This window comes from Abrus precatorius, unplaced genomic scaffold (genome assembly GCF_003935025.1).
Source record: "Abrus precatorius isolate BTA unplaced genomic scaffold, Abrus_2018 Scaffold4, whole genome shotgun sequence".
In the NCBI taxonomy this organism is placed as follows: domain Eukaryota; kingdom Viridiplantae; phylum Streptophyta; class Magnoliopsida; order Fabales; family Fabaceae; genus Abrus; species Abrus precatorius.
The window spans coordinates 14,383,701-14,404,615 of NW_020874384.1; the positions used below are offsets into that span (position 1 = coordinate 14,383,701).

Below are 20,915 nucleotides of genomic sequence, written 5' to 3' on the forward strand. Positions count from 1 at the left end.
GCAGCATTCAAATTTCAAGTCACATGCAATGATTCGTTCAGCACTTCGATCTCATGAGATAAATAAATGTAATGAATATTGTTGAACGGGTTATATATATATATATATATCAACCATATAAACGTGTATTTTTTTTTATCTTAATTATTTAAATAAAATTTAACCGTTTATTTTTATTTTTATAATAATTAAATGTTCTCACTTGAGTCATTTCCTATATATGTGAACATTCACATATGAAAGAATAATCGGTATGCATAAATAATCTTTAAAAGTTAAATTTATTTTATTTTACAAAAGACTCAGGATGACATAAGTTACTCTTTGAAAAAAACAAGAAAAATATTAAGTCAATTTTTAAACAGTTTATTCTAATTTAATATTAAAAAATAAAATTGAAATTTATCAATTAACATGAGAGTATAAGTAGATGATTTTGAAGAGACAAATATAATTTTAATAAAAAATTATTATTTTAATAGTATAAGAAATTAAAATATTAAACAGCATACAAAAATAATGTCAAACGAATAACTTAAAAGTTTTACAAAAATAAAAACATTTTTCACAGTAAAGTCGTGATTTAGAGAAATGTAATATAATAAGATTGATCACAGTAAAATCTTTGGTAAATATTCTTTATATTCGAAAGTTTTCTCTACTTTGATTAAGACATCATCTTTTACGCTAAAAGTTTTTTGCTAACCAAAAAGACTATAGTTTTATTAATTCGTGAATTAAACTCATTATTTTTTAAGAGAAATTTCCAATAATTTATACCTTTTATTATTTTTAATTGAATATTAAAATAAAAATATTTAATAAAGATGTTTAATTTTAGCATCGGTAAATTTTTTTTACATTATAGACTAATTAAAATATACAATAAATATAAATTTTAAATTAATTTTTATAAAAATTAATAATTCTTACTTTTTCGAGTTTTAGTCTTAGATATACAAAAGCACTAAATAATTGAGAGAAGAGTATCGTTGCCTGTGTTGATGATATTTATCTTGCGCAGAATTTCCTCTTACAAAGAATAGATATAATTTATATTATTTAAAAAAATACTGCATAATAGAGATCTATTAATTGTCATCGGATTATTTTATTTTAATTAAGAATTTTAAATTTGAGTCCTATGCATTAATTATATTAAATACTTAAACGAATATATTATTATTCCTAATAAGCTTACTTAATTTAAATAAATTTATTTCTTATAAAAAATATTGTTGTTTAAACAAAAATGTTACTTATTTCATGAATAAATGTTTATACTTTCTTTAAGTATTTTTTGCAATAATTTATCAATTAAACTATTAAATAGTTAAAATATACTTTTTAAAATATAAATAAATGTTGATAATAAGATTACATAATTATCAATACTTTTGAATTAAAATTTGGTTTTCGTAATTGCTAAGACAATATTTTATGTTTTAATGGTTAAATTTGTTCTCATCCCTCCTTCTTCCTCTCTCTCTCTCTCTCTCTCTATATATATATATATATATATATATATATATATATATATAACTTTTTTTTCATTTATATGAAAAATAAAATGACACACAAATATTATTAATAATATTTTAAACTTTGGACGTTCGGTATGAAAAATGAATAAATTCAACAGAAGCCTGGAAAATTTAATCATTCTAATTCTGATGAGGCATGATGGTCTATATATAATAATGGATGGCATATTCGAGTTGCTTAATTTATATTAAGCAACAACTTATGAAGGATGGAAATAACATGACAAGGAAATATGTAAGTTCCCGTTATTCTGTGACATCCAAGAATTTTGTCTTTTATGGAACACACGGCTACACCAAAAGGTCTAACCGGCGAATGAAAACAAGAAGATAATCCAGATTGGTGTCCAATTTAAAACTCAACGTGTCTGAGTTGCTTAATTGCATGTGCTTCAACCACAAAACACGCTGCAAGTAACTCCAACCGCATTATCCGGGTACTAGGTACAAATAATTTATATCAATTTGTATAGTAATATGTTAAGCAAACTGATTTGGTCAGAGATTTGGTTTTATTAATCAGCTAAAACCCTCTTCGCTCCTAGACTTGTTGACTTGTTTAAGAAACCAAGCCCTGTAGGGTACCTCAAATTCTGGGAACCTGCGTATTGTTTTACATGCTGGTATTAAGTGCACAGATTCTCCTTATCAGGCTTCTTCTATCCTATCCTATGCCCTATGCCATCACCGCCAACCTTAACCATTACCAGCCACCAACTTTATTTTACTGCCTCAAGTTTGCCACTTCAAGGTTGTTGTTTGTTTGCCCTAGCTTTGGTTATAAAAACTGCTAGTGTATATCAATTTGGATATTAAGACAATTGCTCTTTTTCATTTTAGTATCAACATAACTTTCAGATACGTATTAAAATTACGATATATAAATACGGAACAATAATTGACATTCTTCCATTCGGTCATGGATGGTCAGGGAATTAAGATAGCGTTGGAATAATAAATTTGAGAGCATTCTATATTATTTACCAGAAAATTGCAGAAATTATTTATTTCATTTATATATTGTAAATAAATATTAGTTTGATATATTTATTTATACAAATTAACTTTTTGTTACTTTGTTTTGTTATGAACAAAAGCACTTAGTGATCGAGAGTCCTATGGCTAAATTATATCAACACTATAGCTACGTACCAATTCATTGAAACTTTTTCAATTGCAGCAGTGTAAAGTCAAACGCAGATTCGCGATGCTATTTATATGCGGTTCGATGGTACTGTGACTCAAAGCCTGTGGCTGTCGGACTAAATGTTGTTATTGATTTGTTTGCAGAGATTAGAAGTATTAGCGAAAAAGTGAAGAATTTTTTTTTTCAGAAGAGAGCATTAATTTTCCTCCCAGTTTTCTGGTAATAGTATAGGGCTAGGTATATATATAGGCTACACCTAATTTCAAACGTTTCTATAATCAGCCTTAGCTGGATTCTTAATCTTAGATTAGTGCCTACTATTATGGCTTTGTTAGTTCTCATTAGATGGATCTCCACCTTTGCTCCTAGGTCCTACTGGATGCTCTTGATCAAACACACATACACATATATAACATAGTGCGTGCATTGGCCAAATTTACACTGTGGCTAATGGCTCTTCCGCTTGAAGGCAAATGACTGGTCAAAATATATTTCTTTAATGTTCAGGCGATGATCAAAATTTTTCTCATACCTATAATTGTAGTGTTCTGCGGCAAAAAATAAAAATAAAATGAAATAATGAATCTTAATTATAGCTAGCTCACCAAAATTAAATTAGTTGTATAGTTGAGAGTAATGCTATGTTCTTATAAAAGCATCTTAATAATGTTTTTAATTAAGACTTAACAAAGAATAATAAATAAAAATAATATTTAATATATAAAATATGAAAAAAAAAGTAATATATAGAAGAATAAATAAGAAAAGTTATGATGAGTTTAATGTAGTTTATTTTTAAAATAAATACTTGTTTTTACTATTTTATGAGAGAACTTAAAATAGATTTTTTAAATTAATCAGCTATCAAATAAACAGTTATTAGGAAGATATATATATATATATATTTCTTATAAAACGTAGTTAACATATATACTCTTATGTTATAAATATGATGTATCTAAGTAGTGATTGAAAAAATATGATCTATATATATACAGATAGAAGTGGGTGAATAAAAGTTACATGCTTGTGAGATTCAAGTAGTATTTGACATAGGTTGGTTCTTCCAAGGTATCAATGTAATGGATAAGTGGAGCAGTCACTATATTCACCATCTTAAATAGCGTTAATCTCTGGTTAGGTATAATAATGAATCATTGGAGATTCAAGATTCTCAAAGATGTATAAGTAAAAATACTTCCCATTTCGAGGAAGAATCGAAGCAAAGCCATATCCTAAAAAGTAAGCTTGCCAAATAAAATATACACCACTTTATATGCGGAAAAACAAGCAGCTAGTGGAGTCCATTTCCTCATCACATAAAACACAAGCATTATTTTTGGAAAGTAACATACCTCCTGTTCGTAGATTCAGTTTAATCAGTGGAAATTCCTCTCAATACAACTCTCCACGTAGGAGCCAAAGTCTTTACAGGAACCTTAATTTGATGACCAATATATCACCTTCGAACAAAATTAAGCGAAAATCTGTAACGATATTTATCCAAGCATAGGATAAGTGTAACTCAACATATTTTTGTTGTTGTTGAATATTGTAAATAATGTGAGTTTGATTTATTCTGGGGGAAAATCAATCTATATTCATATAAATAATGAACAGAAACACGAAAATAATGTTCATGTGATGATAGATAACAAGTTTGGATAACATGAGAAAAAAAATAAAAAAGCAATCCTTTTAATTTTAGTATTGGAATAAAATTGATTTTTCTTATTTCATTTTAAATCAATATTTTTAGGTTTCAAATAATTTTCAAGCCTCAATTAAAAATCGAAGTTCTTGAAACAAAATTATAAAATTCAAAACAAAGAAGGGACAATCAATGGATTATTTGAAATTTAAGCCGCTGGATGGGTAGGTTTTGCGGGCATGCAAGCAAGAGGGAATTGTCTTTATGCATAATGGCTGCAAGAAAGTCATAGATATAAAGTATAAATGCCATAATGGAAACATCACTTGTCATCTTGCATGTCGCGGTGATGCTGATATATCAAGACATTCACTGAGCAAATGCAATGAACTTTTAAGCTTTTAATTAAAATAAACTTCAGTTGAACTTCTTCCTGAACCCGCACAGTGATGTCACACATATAAAACGAAAACAATTATTATAACCCAACCCTCATTAATGGAAATCGCACCTAGCTACCAAGCATATGTATTGTGCTATGAACTTGGTCGTTTCAACTTGGTTGAACGATTTCATCAACTTGTAGAACCTTTTTGGGCTTTCGTTTGTTATTGAGATTGAAAGCAACTTAATCATTTCAAATTGGATTCAAAAGTTTTCAAATATATTCTGGAACCGTAAATGACCATTAACATAAATAAAATAAACTAAAATTTCACAATATGTATGTTACATCACAGGCAAAATATGCAATTATAATGTCTTCTTGAAATAACAATCAAAAAACACAAATTACGATAACTTTATAATGACAACGATCTTCTAAATCACTTTAAAACGGCCCATGTCTACTATGATGTTATTAAAATTTATGTTTATTAAAAACAATTTTTTTAACATCAACATTTATAATTAATTTTAAGTAATAAAAACAAGAATATTGTTAAAAATAATATTATTCATTGTCCTTTATATTTTTTATATAATGAACACTATTTGATGATAAAAAATACTATTACTCGTTGCTTAAAATTATTCTTAAAAGTTAAAGTTATTTTTTTTTTATAAAAAATCATAATGCAGCTATTTTTGGTAGTATTGCTTATAATGGTGTTTGAAAAAAAATTATTATTGAATGATCTTTAATATAAATAATATATTTTTATATTTCTTAAAGTATTATCCTTTGAAAAATGTAAAACAAAACCCTTCCAAATAAGCACTAGTAGATAATCTCATTATTTCTTAAAAAGATACCTTTTCAACATTTAAACATTTATCTCCCCGGAATAAATTAAATGAAAGCATTTTTATATAAAAATAAATAAAAATATATTTTTATCATTAAATTTTATTATAAATAGTTATAATTAAAACACATAATTATAAACTTTAAATTTATCATTTACATATAAAAAAATTATCAGTATTAAACACATCTTTTATTCCATCGACTCCTAATTAAAAACAAAATTCACTTCCTAGTGCCTCTCTTATTGTTTAGCACTACATAACGTCATTAATATTATATTTGTGAGTGACTCTTTTGGAAAACACCTTCACTACATAAATCTAAACACATTTTGAAATTCAAGTTAATTAAATCTAAACGAAGCTGTATTTTTTATTTGAAATTCAATGATTGATTGTACTTTTTCGAAATAGTGATCATTGTATTGAATTTAAATCGTCTAAACTAGATAACATTAGTTTATAAGGTCATATCTTATTATATTTGATGAAATTTAGTTTGTTAATGTTTTTATTTGTTTAAAGTTTATTTAAAACGTACAATAAGAATTTATATTCATTTTTTATTTAAAATATACTTTTTTTGTTATCAATGAATTGAACTTTCAATATATTATATTTTTAATAAATAATTATTATAAATAGATTTTTAATAAATAATTATTATCTAAACACCTAGTACGATGGAAAAAATTTGTTTTTAAAAAATATTGTATTTAAAGATACACCTCAAAAATCCTTTCACTTAATTAATAATATTTTTAAAAATATTTTCGTTCAAGAATCATATAAAGGACAATCACTTGTTAATAATTTTTGAAGGAGAGTATATTTTTAAAAACATTATTATTTATAAAATATGTGTAAGAGTTAATTTTTTAAAATGTTCTTATTTAATAATTAATATTTACAATTTATATATAGATAGATAATTTTTATAAATCTCAAAAACAATAAATATTATAATTATTAATAATAAATATTTTATTATATTAAATAAAAATAAAATTTTAAATAAAAAATATTTAACTTAAAAAATATGCTTGTAACAATGAAAAGTATAACTAATGTCAAAAAATGTCATTTGAAAAGAAATTATTTAAAAATTAGTATTTACGAATTATATACAGAGGTTGATTAGTGAAATAGCTAATTAAAAAAATATTTTAAGTATACGTTTTAATTAATTATTAAATAATTAATAATTTTTAGTTATATTATAATTTACAGCTAAATATAACATAAAATGAGTGTATAATTTTTTTAAAAAATCTTCACGGTTAGATTCTTTTAGTTGATTTGATAATTTAATGACTGATACAAAACTTGCACTTTAATGTTAATTTCTTTGTATTGTATTTTTTTTTTCTATTCACCCAAAGAGGGGGGGGGGGGGGGAGATATCCACGTTTTATAGAAATAAGTTATATATATATATATATATATATATATATATATATATATATAATTTTAATTTTAGAAGTAAAATTACTAATCTAGCCTAAGAATAATAATCATTAATGTTTTAAGACGTAATTTTATTTCCAAAAACATAAAAAGGAGGAGACATGCGATGTATTTTATGATTTTTTTAGTCAAAAATATATTACAGAATTTGTACAATGAAATAATGATCTATGCATTATCCTATAAGTATAAGATAGAAGTGACAATCTTTTTCTAATGAGAAAAAAATATATTTAGTTATTAATTGAAATATTAAAAATCATACAAATTATATTATTTTGATTTACTCTCACTCTGAATTTAACTTTTTGTAATCTTTTGTCCATAACTAAAAATATATTAGAAACTAAATTTTACACACTCTTCTTTTTTAATTATTTGATAAGTACAGAATAGAATCTTTACATAATAGGTGAAGGAGAATAGTAGGGTAGGGTTTTCGGTGGTCTTTTTTATGTTGCAAAAACAAATTTCTTAATTCGGTGTGTTTATATATATTGGATGATCACCGACATGCAAGTACTGGAAATATAAGCCTCAAAAGTAAAGAAATAAGAGGAATACTGCGATTGCACAAAAACTGACAACAATTAGAATCGACAAGAAACAATTTGGCTGCAAATGGCCATCTTTTTCATTTTAATTTGTTGTTTTCTTCATCGTCTTAATTCTTTAATTAGCCTCTGTGAAGCCAGTGCAGCGCAATGGAAAGTATATTTCAAATGGGGTACAAGCGTCACATTAATAGATTCATAAGCCCAAGGAAACTGGATTTGGACGGTGCATTTAAGGCCTTGAAATCCAAATCACATTTTTCAGGTCCAATTTTGAAATGGAATACTTGGACTCAATCTATTCAACAAACTTTTCTTCTTGTGTCATAATAGAGAGGGGACAAATTCTATCGTGTGTGTGTGTTTTTGAATGACTTTGGGACATTGCCTTATTGCCAAACAGAGTGGTATTTATCTAAGACTTCGATCACCAAAATCTTTTCAATATGTGAGTGAGAGATCACCAAATTCTAACATGTACGTACACTAGTTAAAAATTTTAGACAGAAAAAATTCCTGTTATTTCTGTATTAAGAACATCCCTTGCACACACTTGGTTATTCCTGATTAATATTTTGACTACTTCGAGGGCACTCGAAAACATGGATATTCTTAGTCGAATTTAACAGTTAATTTGCACTTAATTTCACATTCATATTCGTGCCTCACTTATTGCATGTCTTGAGTCATGCCTTGTTTAGAGCCTCAAACGAGGGCTTCAAAAACATATACATTCCTGTGTTTGGATGCTAATTAATGATTTTCAGAAGCATGCTAAACGAAGTTATATATATATATACATACACACACACTTAAACTTCACTACCAATTTTTTAAAAAATATTTTTTTTTTCATAAATTACTCCAATTCACGTTCATAAAATACGATTGGATATAATGAACTTGGGGACGGCCCATCATGCGGCAACATGTTACAGGGGAAGGAAAATAGGGTTGCTGGCAAAATACCTAATGTATACTTAATAAATAGTTATTTTTATTAAAAAATTATCATTTAATATTAATGATAAATTAAATTTTACAATATTTTTTTAATTTTATTATATGTTCTTAGCACACGTAAAAAAAATGATATTTTTATTAATTAAAATTTTGAAAAATATGTCAAAACATGATTGACGGTAAACATAACTAAATGGTAAACATTTTCATTGTTCAAAACATGTAAATTTGAGCGGTTAAGGGTTTCTCTCTTGAGTAAAATTTTATTAATTAATGAAAAAGCAGGTTATTAAAAGAGCTTTATATATCTCTGGGTATATTTAACAGAGATTAGTTTGAAAACTTACTTTCAGAGATATTGAGATCTCAGGTTAAAAGAAAGCTTACAAATCTAGGTGTTTGTGTTTAATGAAATTGTTAATTATCTAGCAAAAATCTTATTTGGTGGCATGACTGTGAGAGCATTGAAAAGAGAACTGAAACTACAGCAAGACACATGGAAGTTGTGTGCTGCGTACAAGACAATACTAAAATATGATCTTTGATTACGTACTTTGTACCAATTAATTTATTTTGGAAATTGCGTACAGGATGTTCCTTTGTGCGACGGGTATTTATATTCTAATTTGAAAAGTCTTTTTTCAATGGAAACCACACTAAAGAAACTGTTTCTATTACAAAATTCAAAGTGTTGAATTCCTTGATATGGATGTAGATTGAAAAAGACATGCAAAAATAGATAAGAAGGTCGAGCTTCACCTATCACTCATATTTCGATAACTTGCTGGGTTCAAATTTATGCCTCCATCTCTCTTAAAAAAAACAGATTTTACTCCCTTTGCAATTACCTTGCCCTCTTTGATTTATACAATTGTTTGTTCGATAGTTAGCACACCCTTAAAAATTATATTATAAAGAAATTTAGTATCGACCTAATACAAGTTTAATCATTATTAGTCTATAATCAGTATAAGTAATTAGTTTGACATTTTCTTTAGATGGTTACGCCTAATACATAAAATAAGGAAAACAAGTACTCCGATTCTAGAAGAAATATTATCCTTTCGATATGCACAATGGAGCCGTTTGTATGCTTTCCGATTCCCTTCCATCCTCTCCGAAAAGGCTTTCTTCTTCTCTGATTGAGTTTAAAAAACTGATTTATTAATTAAATATATTTAAAAATATTCTAATTTATTTACAAAATACGAATTCCCTGGGACAAGTGGTCCATCACCACTCCAAAAACCTAGACATTCTGGCATGCGAATCATCCCTCGAGGTGTGTTTGGTCGGAAGGGATTGGTGAGTAAATGAGATGGTCATAATTTTATATTTTGAAATGAAGAAAATTATAAAATATTTAGTAAGAATAAAGAAGCATAGATTAAACATGTTATTTTAATTAATTTACACGTAAGAAAATACCTCCATTTAAATAAGAGTTTTATCCTCACTTGAACCCAAATATCCAAATGAAGCTCAGCAAGTGTTTCTGAAACTGAAAGCAAAGTCCATTGGGACTCCCTCAAAACACAATAAAACCAGCGCGACCCAATTCCCTTTCCCTGTCTGTCACCCTCTCTTTTCCTTCGCCACCACAACCAAAAGCGCGTTACGTTGTTGTTGGCGCCCATTTGCTTTTGCGTTTGCGTCGCCTTTTAGTAACAACCTAATCATGAATTATCAGTGAAAAAGAGAACAAACAAAGGAGCAATCAGCGCCGCTATTAATTCCCACTAAAACAATCAAAATTCTTTGCTTTCACACCCAGCAGATGAACTCCACCTGAACCCTAATGACCACTCTCACTCCCAACCCACACTCCAACTTCCACCATGCCCTACTTCTCCTTCTTTATCTCTTCCTTCTCATACACTCTCCGCCGCCGGCCGCCGCACAGCTCCCCAACACGCTGCCGCCACCGCCGCCGGATAGATTTTCCCGGCTTAAGTTCGATAAGTCCATGGCCATCGTGCTCGTCATCCTCGTCGTCGTCTTCTTCATCCTTGGCTTCCTTTCCGTCTACACTCGCCAGTGCACGGAGCGAAGAATGAGAGGGGGGTTCGATCTCGCTATTCCCATCGTTGGAAGCCACCGCCGGCAGCGAGGGCTTGACCGGGAAATCATCGAAACGTTCCCCACTTTTGTCTACTCCACTGTGAAGAGCCTCAAGATTGGGCGCGCCACGCTAGAATGCGCCGTGTGCTTAAACGAGTTCGAAGACGACGAAACGCTGCGTTTGATCCCCAAGTGCAGCCACGTGTTCCACCACGAATGCATCGACGCTTGGTTGAATAACCACTCCACTTGCCCCGTGTGTCGGGCCAACCTCGTTCCAAAACCCGAAGACCCGTCTTCGGTCGCGATCCAGATTCCGGATCACGAAGGATCCGAATCGGATGAAACCCGATCCGAAACCCGAGTCGGTGACGGTAATGTTAACGGAGAAGTAGTGGCGGATTCTCCAAAGGTGAATAATAATTTAGTTAATCAGAACCGTCCACCTCGGTCAAGGTCAACGGGTTTTAGGATCGCGAGTTGGTTTCCACGCTCTCACTCGACCGGTCACTCGCTGGTTCAACCGGGGGAGAATTACGAGCGCTTCACGCTAAGGTTGCCCCAGGAAGTGCGAAACCAGCTCGTGAGCTCCACGCTAAGCCGCACCAAGAGTTGCGGCGTGAGCGTGACCTTCACGCGCGAGAGCAGTGTGAGGAGGGGTTATAGGACAAGAAGCGTTGGCAGCAGCAGCGATCACGCGAGGGGATATGACCGGTTCGGCCGCACGGACCGGCGTGGGTTTTCTTGGACTCCGCCGTTTATGATTAGAACCGGTTCGAACCGGTCGGCGAAGAGTTCGAAGGATGATACGGGTGAACGATCTTCAGATCGGTTATTTAGGGGTGGTGAGGATTAGACGGTTGTTTAAGTTAGGTTTAGATGGGTAAACATCAAAGACCAATGATGATCAGTTTCCCTTTCACTTTCACTTTCACTTTCACTTTTACCATCCACGATTCGTGCTCGTGTATGTAATTAGTATATATTACTCCTCTTATACATATTTATTTGTATGGTTTCAGAGTGTGGAATTTTTTGAGTGATATAGGTCGAACAATTAATACACACGGATTTTGGAAACGTCAATGAATAAATTTGAAATTCTTAAACATTTAGAGCATGTTTAATTATTGTTTTAAAAACAGTTTTCTGTTTTTCAAAATACTGTTAGTGTTATTATCAAATAAAAATTTTAATTTAAATTACTAAATAATATTACAATATGTTTTATGCTATGGCGTTATTTGTGCTCTCTTTTTTCATTAGTTGTTCATGTAATTTCTGTGGGTTAAGTTTTGTTTTAAACTCATGATGTTGTTCGAGCATTCGTAAGGTTAACCGTTTGTTTGCTTCAACCGTCTCTATTTTACACAATAGATATTGTTTTCAAACACCATTCATAAATTTTCTTTGCCTTTTGCTAATCTTTAAATCGATATGTGACCTTAATTTTAAATACTTTTTTATTCAAGCTCCACCGATTTTGCTTTATGAAATCTCCTAATCAGTGTAATGAGGGATTTATAATCTTCTCACTAATTATTATTACTCCGATATAATATAACTATATAATAAGAAAGAAACATAGAATTTTCATTATATAGGATTTTATAAAATTTTAAATAAATGACTAGTCAGTACTCTTTAAATACTGGTTAGAAAACCAAAAGAATATGTTTTATTAAAAAATATTATTAATGTACTCTTGTATTCAATTATACAATTATTATTATTTTTTCACTAATACCCTGAATTAAGATATCAGTTAACAAGACTTTAATACAACAATATCATACTATTTTTATACAATTCCAAATTGTATTTACCCTCTTACGACGTTACTGCTTCCTCTTAATTAATAAAATTAGAACATCCAAACATATGATGAAATTTACGTATGGTTTCGAAATATAGGATGGAGCCTTGTTAATGCTTTTTTTTTGGATTGATTTTTAATTTCTAAAAATTAATATTTATAGTCCATTTTTTATTTTCCTTTGCTAAACATTAACTTTTCTTTTTTTCATTGATAGTTTTTTCAATCATGCATGACATCATATTTGTTTTCTATCTTCTATATTCACTTTTTTATTTTCAAAACTAAAATAATTTTTTTAATTTATTTCTAGTCATCATTTACGCATGCAAGTTCGAGGTGAGTGTCAAGCAGCCCTTATAGAGGTTATTATTATATAATTTCATCAAGAATTCAATAGATAAAACAAACTTAATATGACAAAATATGATAGACACGTTACTTAAAAAAAAAATTGATACTTGGAATTCTCCGATGAAACGAAAGACATGTTTTATAGTATGATTAACAAGAAGTCACAGTTAAGAATGAACATAGTGATATATTTACTATAATTCAAAAGAATTATAAGACGACGTGTCATTGTTGTAAAAGCATTTTTAATCTTTTGTCTGTATCAAGGCTAATTTTTTATTTACAGTTGAAGATTAACCCATTAAAAAAGTAAAGATTATTAAAATGAGTTATGTTTCTCTTAATAAAATAATTTTTACACACAATTAATTGTACTCTTATCATCATATTTAAGAGACATAATTATCTATTGATTATGTTATTTATTTTTAGACACATTTAAACTGATAAATTGATCCTTCACTTATACGATAAAGATCGATGCTAATACTTTGCCAAAAAAAAAAAAAAGATCGATGCTAATAACGTATCATAGATAGATACGTATAACTTATGTACTATAAAATAAGTAAAAAATATTTAAAATATTTTTTTTACTTTGAAAAATAAGCTTTAATGTTCTTTTCGTTCTCCTACCTTTAGAGTGGTTTGATTTTAGTTAATCAATTTTTAATTGTGTAATTTTAATTCTTAATTTTTTAAATTAAGCAATTTTCATCCATCTATTAAGTTTTTATGTAATTTTTAATAATTTAATGTGATTATCCTTCAATTATTAAATCAATAACTTTAATTTATTTCTTCTTAGTTATCCTAATAACAATCCTTTCTCTACATATATTATTGGTGTACCCAAAAAAAATAGTGAAATTAGAAGTTTAATAAGACTCCTTATATAGGGGTGGCACCCGCGCGGGACAGGAGCGGGAGTTACTCCCCCACTCGCCGTCCCATCCCCGATCCCTGTTATGGGAAGATTTTTTCCTTCATTTCCGTTTTTTGCTTTCCCACAGATCTCTGCAGATTTTTCCAAAAATACATAAAAAAAAATAAAAAACAGTTAAAAATTATAATTTTATATTATTATTATTATTATTTAAAAAATATTTTATTTAATTTTAAATAAGTAATTTACTATATTATCTTATATATATATATATATGATATTTAAAAAAAATTATTTAAATATTTTATATATGCTTAGGATTCGGAGAACCTGTGAGGTGAGGGATTGGTCCCCGTCCCATAGGGAGAATTTTTCCACATTCGAAAATCCATTCGGGGCAGTCTTGGCGGGGAACCCTGTTAAAGATTAATTGTCACCCTATCCTTATATCATTGAAAGAAGTAATTGTAGTAACATAAGTTAAAGTTGAAGACATAAGTACCACTGTAGCTATAATTTCAAAAGAGTTAAATGAGCATTATCAATGGATAATGTCTGAAGTCCAAATTGAACTGCATCTACTTTAGAATTTATACATTTTATTACTTTTATTGATTATTATTCTTATTACACTTACTTATATATAATGAAAAATTAATTAATTATTTTTTTATATTCTATTTTTTTTCATCACAAGAATTAAAAATCAATTATTCCTATTCACACTTTGTGTAATTATAATACTCCTTACTATTTGTCTCGTTTTTTCAAATTCTTACAAATATTTACTTATATTCATGTCTAAACTCATTCAACAAGTATTTATTCTATTCACAGTAAATAATCTTTTATACAGCTCAATAAATACAACACTTGTTACAATTTTTACCTTTTCTTTATAAAATTCAAGGTCACATTAAATTACATGCATGTATTACTGTAGCTATAAATAAATTGTAAACAATGAACTTTTTTTTTATCAAAGTCGCCATAAAAAATGTTTTCCAATATTCTTGTAATTCTTGCGACTCTTGGATATCGGGTCTTTAATATTATTCATCACAAATTCGTATATTTTTTTCTATTTTTAAATTGACTAATTCAACCCCTCCCCATTTTATGTAATTTTAATTATGAAAAAAATATATAGATCATTATTAAAACAAATATTGTATCCTCTATCAAATTTATATACGTTATATAAATTAATGATAATATTTATAATATTAAATAAATTATCAATGTTGTCTGTAATTTTCAAGCATGCATTAAAATAGTATGTTTGCATAGCCCAACATTCAACATAGAACTAATGATGTCAAGGTATTTTTCAAAGACTCATTTGATATACTAATTTATGTGTTAGGGACTAATTTGATGGTGTGAAACATTGGAGGTCAGTTTTATGATTTGAATTGTGTTAAAAATTATGTTTTTGCACATTATGTTTTCATAACAAAAAAAATGTTACATCTTGTTATTACAGACTAAAACATAGTTGTCTTCTTGACACAATAATTAACTAAACTTCCGTAATTAGCAACCTCAAATTACAAAGAAAAAATAAATCTCACCTTCAAAACAGGTCACTTGTTACCAACCCTCATTCGTTTACCCTAAGCAATCTCATTATTAGTGGTGTTATGCCAAAAAGGAAAACATGTTTTAAAGTAATTTTAATGTGTACAGACAATGAAAAAAAAAATAGAATGAGTTCAAAGAAAAAAAATTTCACTAGGAAAATTATGCAAAAAGGTGACGTGTATATAAGCGGTTCATAAAAAAAAAAAAGGGGGCCGTAAATCACAACGGAAAAAGTCATTGATGCAACAGTGAAAGACATATAAAAATTATGTGTGCATAAGATAAGGTTCAACATTCAATGTTTGAAGGCAAATTCCAATAAATAATGCAATAATCAAATTCGTAATATTTAACAATTCAAGTAAATCATCAAATTCATTCCTAATGTACTACACATTCATCAAGTTAATCACTAACATATTAATATATACATCAAATGAGTTTTTGAATAACACTTTAACAAAATTAACGAGCTACGTAACTTTTTTTTTATTAATAAAATTAAAAAATTACAATGATAGAACCTGATTTAAAAGATGACAGTATGAATTAAGTTAAGATTTGTGTGCATTGAAAATGTCAAAGTTTGTTGCACCGTTTGTTTACTTGTTTGCTTGTGAGATTTGTAAATCTTCAAATATTGAAGATTGTCAAAATAAGAAACTGAAGAATAGGCTATATGTCAGACTACGTTTGAATAATTGATATTTACTATTTTGTTTTATTGTAAGTGAAGAGCCTATAAAAGGCAGTAGTATGTACGAGGAAATACACATCAATTGAGTGAATATTTTTTAGCAAATGTTTCTTCCTTTATTGTATATGAGTGAGAATTTGTGAGTTGAGAGATAAATAATCATGTCTCTGTGCCAACAAAATTGGTATCAGAGCACTGGATAGATCCAACATTGGTTTTGTGAGTCTGTGAGAGAGTCAGTAAAAAAATATATTTTTTTTTGCTAAATATTGAGTGTGTGAGGAACAAAAGAGTTCTCATTTTATCAAAATTTTTTGAGTCTATTTGAGAGAGAAAGATGGCCACAAACTACAATATTATTTGGTCTGGTCCCAAATTAGATGGGAAACTAGATTACAATTATTGGGCATTATTGATGTCCACTCATTTAAAAGCTCACAATATTTGGAGCTTTATTGAACAAGGCATACAACAAGGAGCTGATGATGCAACTCAAAGGAAGGACCAGTTGGCGCTTTCACAAATTCACCAAAGTGTAGATTATTCAATTTTTGGCAAAATAGCAAATGCCAAAACAGCCAAAGAAGCGTGGGACATCTTGAAGCTATCATACAAAGGAGTAGAGAAAGCTCAGAAATCCAAACTACAATCCATGCGTCGAGAATATGAAAGATATGAGATGTCCAATTCAGAAACCGTGGAACAATATTTTTCACGGGTAACAAATCTTGTCAATAAGATGAGGGTGTTTGGAGAAGACATCCCTGAAAGCAAGGTGGTGGAGAAAATTCTACGCACCATGCCGATGAAGTTTGATCATGTGGTGACTACAATAATTGAGTCCCATGACACAGACATCATGACGGTTGCAGAATTACAAGGTAGCATTGAAAGCCATATGAGTAGAATATTGGAGAAAACTGAAAAATCAAATGAAGAAGCTTTGAAAAGCCAGGTGAATTTTACCAACATAGCAGAATCCAGCCGAAGTGAAGACGGTAGAAGTCGTGAAGGTGGAAATATAAATTTCAGAGGTAGAGGTTGTAGCAGCTTCAGAGGAAGAGGTCGTTGTAATTTCAATCAACAATGGAAAGACAACAATTTCAGGCCACCTAATCAAGGAAGAGGTGGACATAATATCAGATCTACCAACCGTGGAAGAGGAAGAGGCAACTTCACCTACCAGGAGAGGACAAATTTCAATTGCTATCACTGTGGAAAGTTCGGGCACACAGCTGCAGATTGTAGATTCAAACAACAAGCAAATATAGCAGAAAATCAATATGAGCATACGGGTGAGAGTTTTGATAATCCACAAACCTTACTTCTAGCAGCAAATAGATTTTCAGGCGATGGAAATATTTGGTACCTAGATACTGGCTGCAGCAACCACATGTGTGGGAAAAATGAGTTATTTTTCTCACTAGATGAAACGGTAAAATCTACCGTGAAATTCGGAAATAACTCTAATATTTTGATTTTGGGAAAAGGCCGAGTTGCAATCAGATTGAAGGACGGTTCTCAAAACTTCATCTCTGATGTTTTCTATGCTCCTGGTCTTCATCACAACCTGTTGAGCATGGGACAATTATCAGAGAAAGGCTACAACATGCAGATACATGATGGCTACTGTATGTTGGTTGACAAAAATAGGAGATTCATTGCCAAGGTAAAAATGACTCCTAATCGCCTATTCCCTTTGAAAGTTCAACAAGATAAAATTCCTTGCTTGAGTTCCATCATACAAAATGATGATTGGCTGTGGCACATACGCTTTGGACATTATCACTTTTCTGGATTAAATTTTTTATCTAGAAAAGAGTATGTATTCGGTTTGCCTGTTATAAGCATTCCTGAAGGTATATGTGAAACTTGTAAAATTGGAAAGAGACACAGAGAATCTTTTCCAACTGGAAAGTCCTGGAGAGCCAGAAAGCCATTGGAGATTGTGCATTCAGATTTATGCATGGTTGAGATACCAACACATGGTGGTAGTAGATATTTCATCACTTTTATTGATGACTTTAGCAGAAAAGCTTGGGTGTATTTTTTGAAACATAAATCAGAAGCTTGTGATTTCTTTAAGTCATTCAAGGCATTTGTAGAGAAACAAAGTGGCTGCAAGATTAAAGCACTGAGGACAGATAGAGGCCAAGAATATCTTGCCTGTGCAGATTTCCTTGATCAACATGGAATTCAGCAACAACTGACAACAAGATACACTCCTCAGGAGAATGGAGTAGCAGAAAGGAAGAACAGGACGATCATGGACATGGTGAGATGCATGCTGAAGACAAAACAAATGCCTAAAGAATTCTGGGCAGAAACAGTTTCTACTGCTGTGTATATTTTGAACAGGTGTCCAACAAAGAGTGTTTGTGATAAAACACCAGAAGAAGCTTGGAGTGGAAGGAAGCCCTCAATCCGGCATCTCAGAGTTTTTGGGTGTATAGCATATGCCCATGTACCAGATCAACTCAAAAAGAAGCTTGATGACAAAGGAGAGAAGTGCATTTTCATTGGTTATAGCACCAACTCAAAGGCGTACAAGCTTTATAATCCAGTGACAAAGAAGGTAATTATCAGCAGAGATGTGACCTTTGATGAAGAAGGAATGTGGGATTGGTCTTCCAAGCCCCAAAAGGAGCCTGCAATAATTCCAGAAAATTATGAAGAAGAGGATAGACGTGCAGATCCAACACCTGATGAGCCAGAAACATCGAGCAGACTACAAAGGCAAAGGAGACTACCAGCCAGATTAGAGGATTATGTTTTGGGTAATGATAATGACCCATCTGATGAAGAAATTATCAATTTTGCCTTATTTGCAGATTGTGAGCCTGTAACTTTTGAAGTAGCTTCAAATAATCAACATTGGAGAAAAGCAATGGATGAAGAAATTCATGCCATTGAGAAGAATCAAACATGGGAACTGGCAGACTTACCAGCAGACAAAAGACCAATTGGAGTGAAGTGGGTGTACAAAACTAAGTACAAGCCCAGTGGAGAAATTGAGCGTTTCAAAGCAAGGTTGGTAGCAAAAGGGTACAAACAAAAGTCAGGTATTGATTATTTTGAGGTATTTACTCCTGTAGCGAGATTAGATACAATTCGTATACTTATCTCTCTATCAGCTCAAAATAATTGGAAAATTCATCAAATGGATGTTAAATCTGCTTTTCTGAATGGCACTTTGGAAGAAGAAGTATATGTTGAGCAACCTGCAGGATATGAAGTTGAAGGAAAAGAAGATAAAGTCTACAGATTGAAGAAAGCATTGTATGGCTTGAAGCAGGCACCCAGGGCATGGTATAAGAAGATTGATTCTTACTTTGTTGAGAATGGATTTCAGAGATGTCCATTTGAGCACACATTATATGTTAAATTCACTGAGGCTGGAGACGTTCTAATCGTGTGTCTTTATGTTGATGATTTAATTATCACTGGAAACAATTTGAAGTTGACTGCAGAATTCAGGGAGGCTATGACACGCCATTTTGAAATGACGGATTTAGGATTAATGTCCTATTTTTGGGCATTGAGGTTGATCAGCGAGATGATGGAATTTTTATTTCTCAAAAGAAATTTGCTGGTGATATTTTGAAGAAGTTCAAGATGGTGAATTCAAAACCAGTTTTTACGCCAGTTGAAGGAAAGTTGAAGCTGACGAGTGACATTGGAGGCAAGAAAGTCAATCCAACTCTCTATAAAAGTTTGATTGGAAGCCTCAGATATTTAACTGCAACCAGGCCAGATATTGTCTATGGAGTTGGACTATTCAGCAGATTCATGGAGAAGCCTCGAGATTCTCATTGGCAGGCAGCTAAAAGAATTCTCAGATACATCAAAGGTACTCTGACAGAAGGAATTCTCTATGATAAAGACATTGATGTGAATCTCGTTGGATATACAGATAGTGATTGGGCAGGAGATATAGAGACGAGAAAGAGCACGTCAGGGTATGCATTCCATTTTGGAAGTGGTGCAATATCATGGTCATCAAAGAAGCAACCGGTGGTGGCACTCTCAACGGCCGAACCAGAATATATAGCAGCAGCAAGTTGCGCAACCCAAGTAGTGTGGCTGAGAAGAATACTTGAAGTGATGCATCAAAAGCAGGATACTCCCACAAAAATATTTTGTGATAATAAGTCTGCAATTGGATTATGCAAAAATCCTGTTTTTCATGGAAGGTCCAAGTACATTGATATTCGATTTCATAAGATTCGGGAACTAGTAGCAGAAAATGAAGTGGAGATTGATTATTGCCACACGGATGAACAAGTTGCAGATATTTTTACGAAGCCGTTAAAAGTTGAGTTATTTTACAAATTGAAGAAGATGCTTGGTATGATACAAACTTGACTTAAGGGAGGCAATGTTATGAATTAAGTCAAGATTTGTGTGCATTGAAAATGTCAAAGTTTGCTACGCCGTTTGTTTACTTGTTTGCTTGTGAGATTTGTAAATCTTCAAATGTTGAAGATTGTCAAAATAAGAAACTGAAGAATAGGCTATATGTCAGGCTACGTTTGAATAATTGATATTTACTATTTTGTTTTATTGTAAGTGAATAGTCTATAAAAGGCAGTAGCATGTACGAGGAAATACACATCAATTGAGTGAATATTTTTTAGCAAATGTTTCTTCCTTTCTTCCTTTATTGTATATGAGTGAGAATTTGTGAGTTGAGAGATAAATAATCATGTCTCTGTACCAACATTCAACAAGTATTTATTCTATTCACAGTAAATAATCTTTTATACAGCTCAATAAATACAACACTTGTTACAATTTTTACCTTTTCTTTATAAAATTCAAGGTCACATTAAATTACATGCATGTATTACTGTAGCTATAAATAAATTGTAAACAATGAACTTTTTTTTATCAAAGTCGCCATAAAAAATGTTTTCCAATATTCTTGTAATTCTTGCGAC

At 30.5% G+C, this 20,915-nt stretch overlaps 1 protein-coding gene across 1 annotated transcript; it reads left to right on the forward strand.

The window, feature by feature from the left end:
- Positions 1 to 10,087: 10,087 nt before the first annotated feature.
- LOC113865908 (RING-H2 finger protein ATL11-like) lies at positions 10,088 to 11,735 on the forward strand. The gene has a single exon (XM_027500713.1). The coding sequence runs from the start codon at positions 10,376 to 10,378 to the stop codon at positions 11,492 to 11,494; it is 1,119 nt and encodes a 372-aa protein (XP_027356514.1). The 5' UTR covers positions 10,088 to 10,375; the 3' UTR covers positions 11,495 to 11,735.
- Positions 11,736 to 20,915: the final 9,180 nt, after the last annotated feature.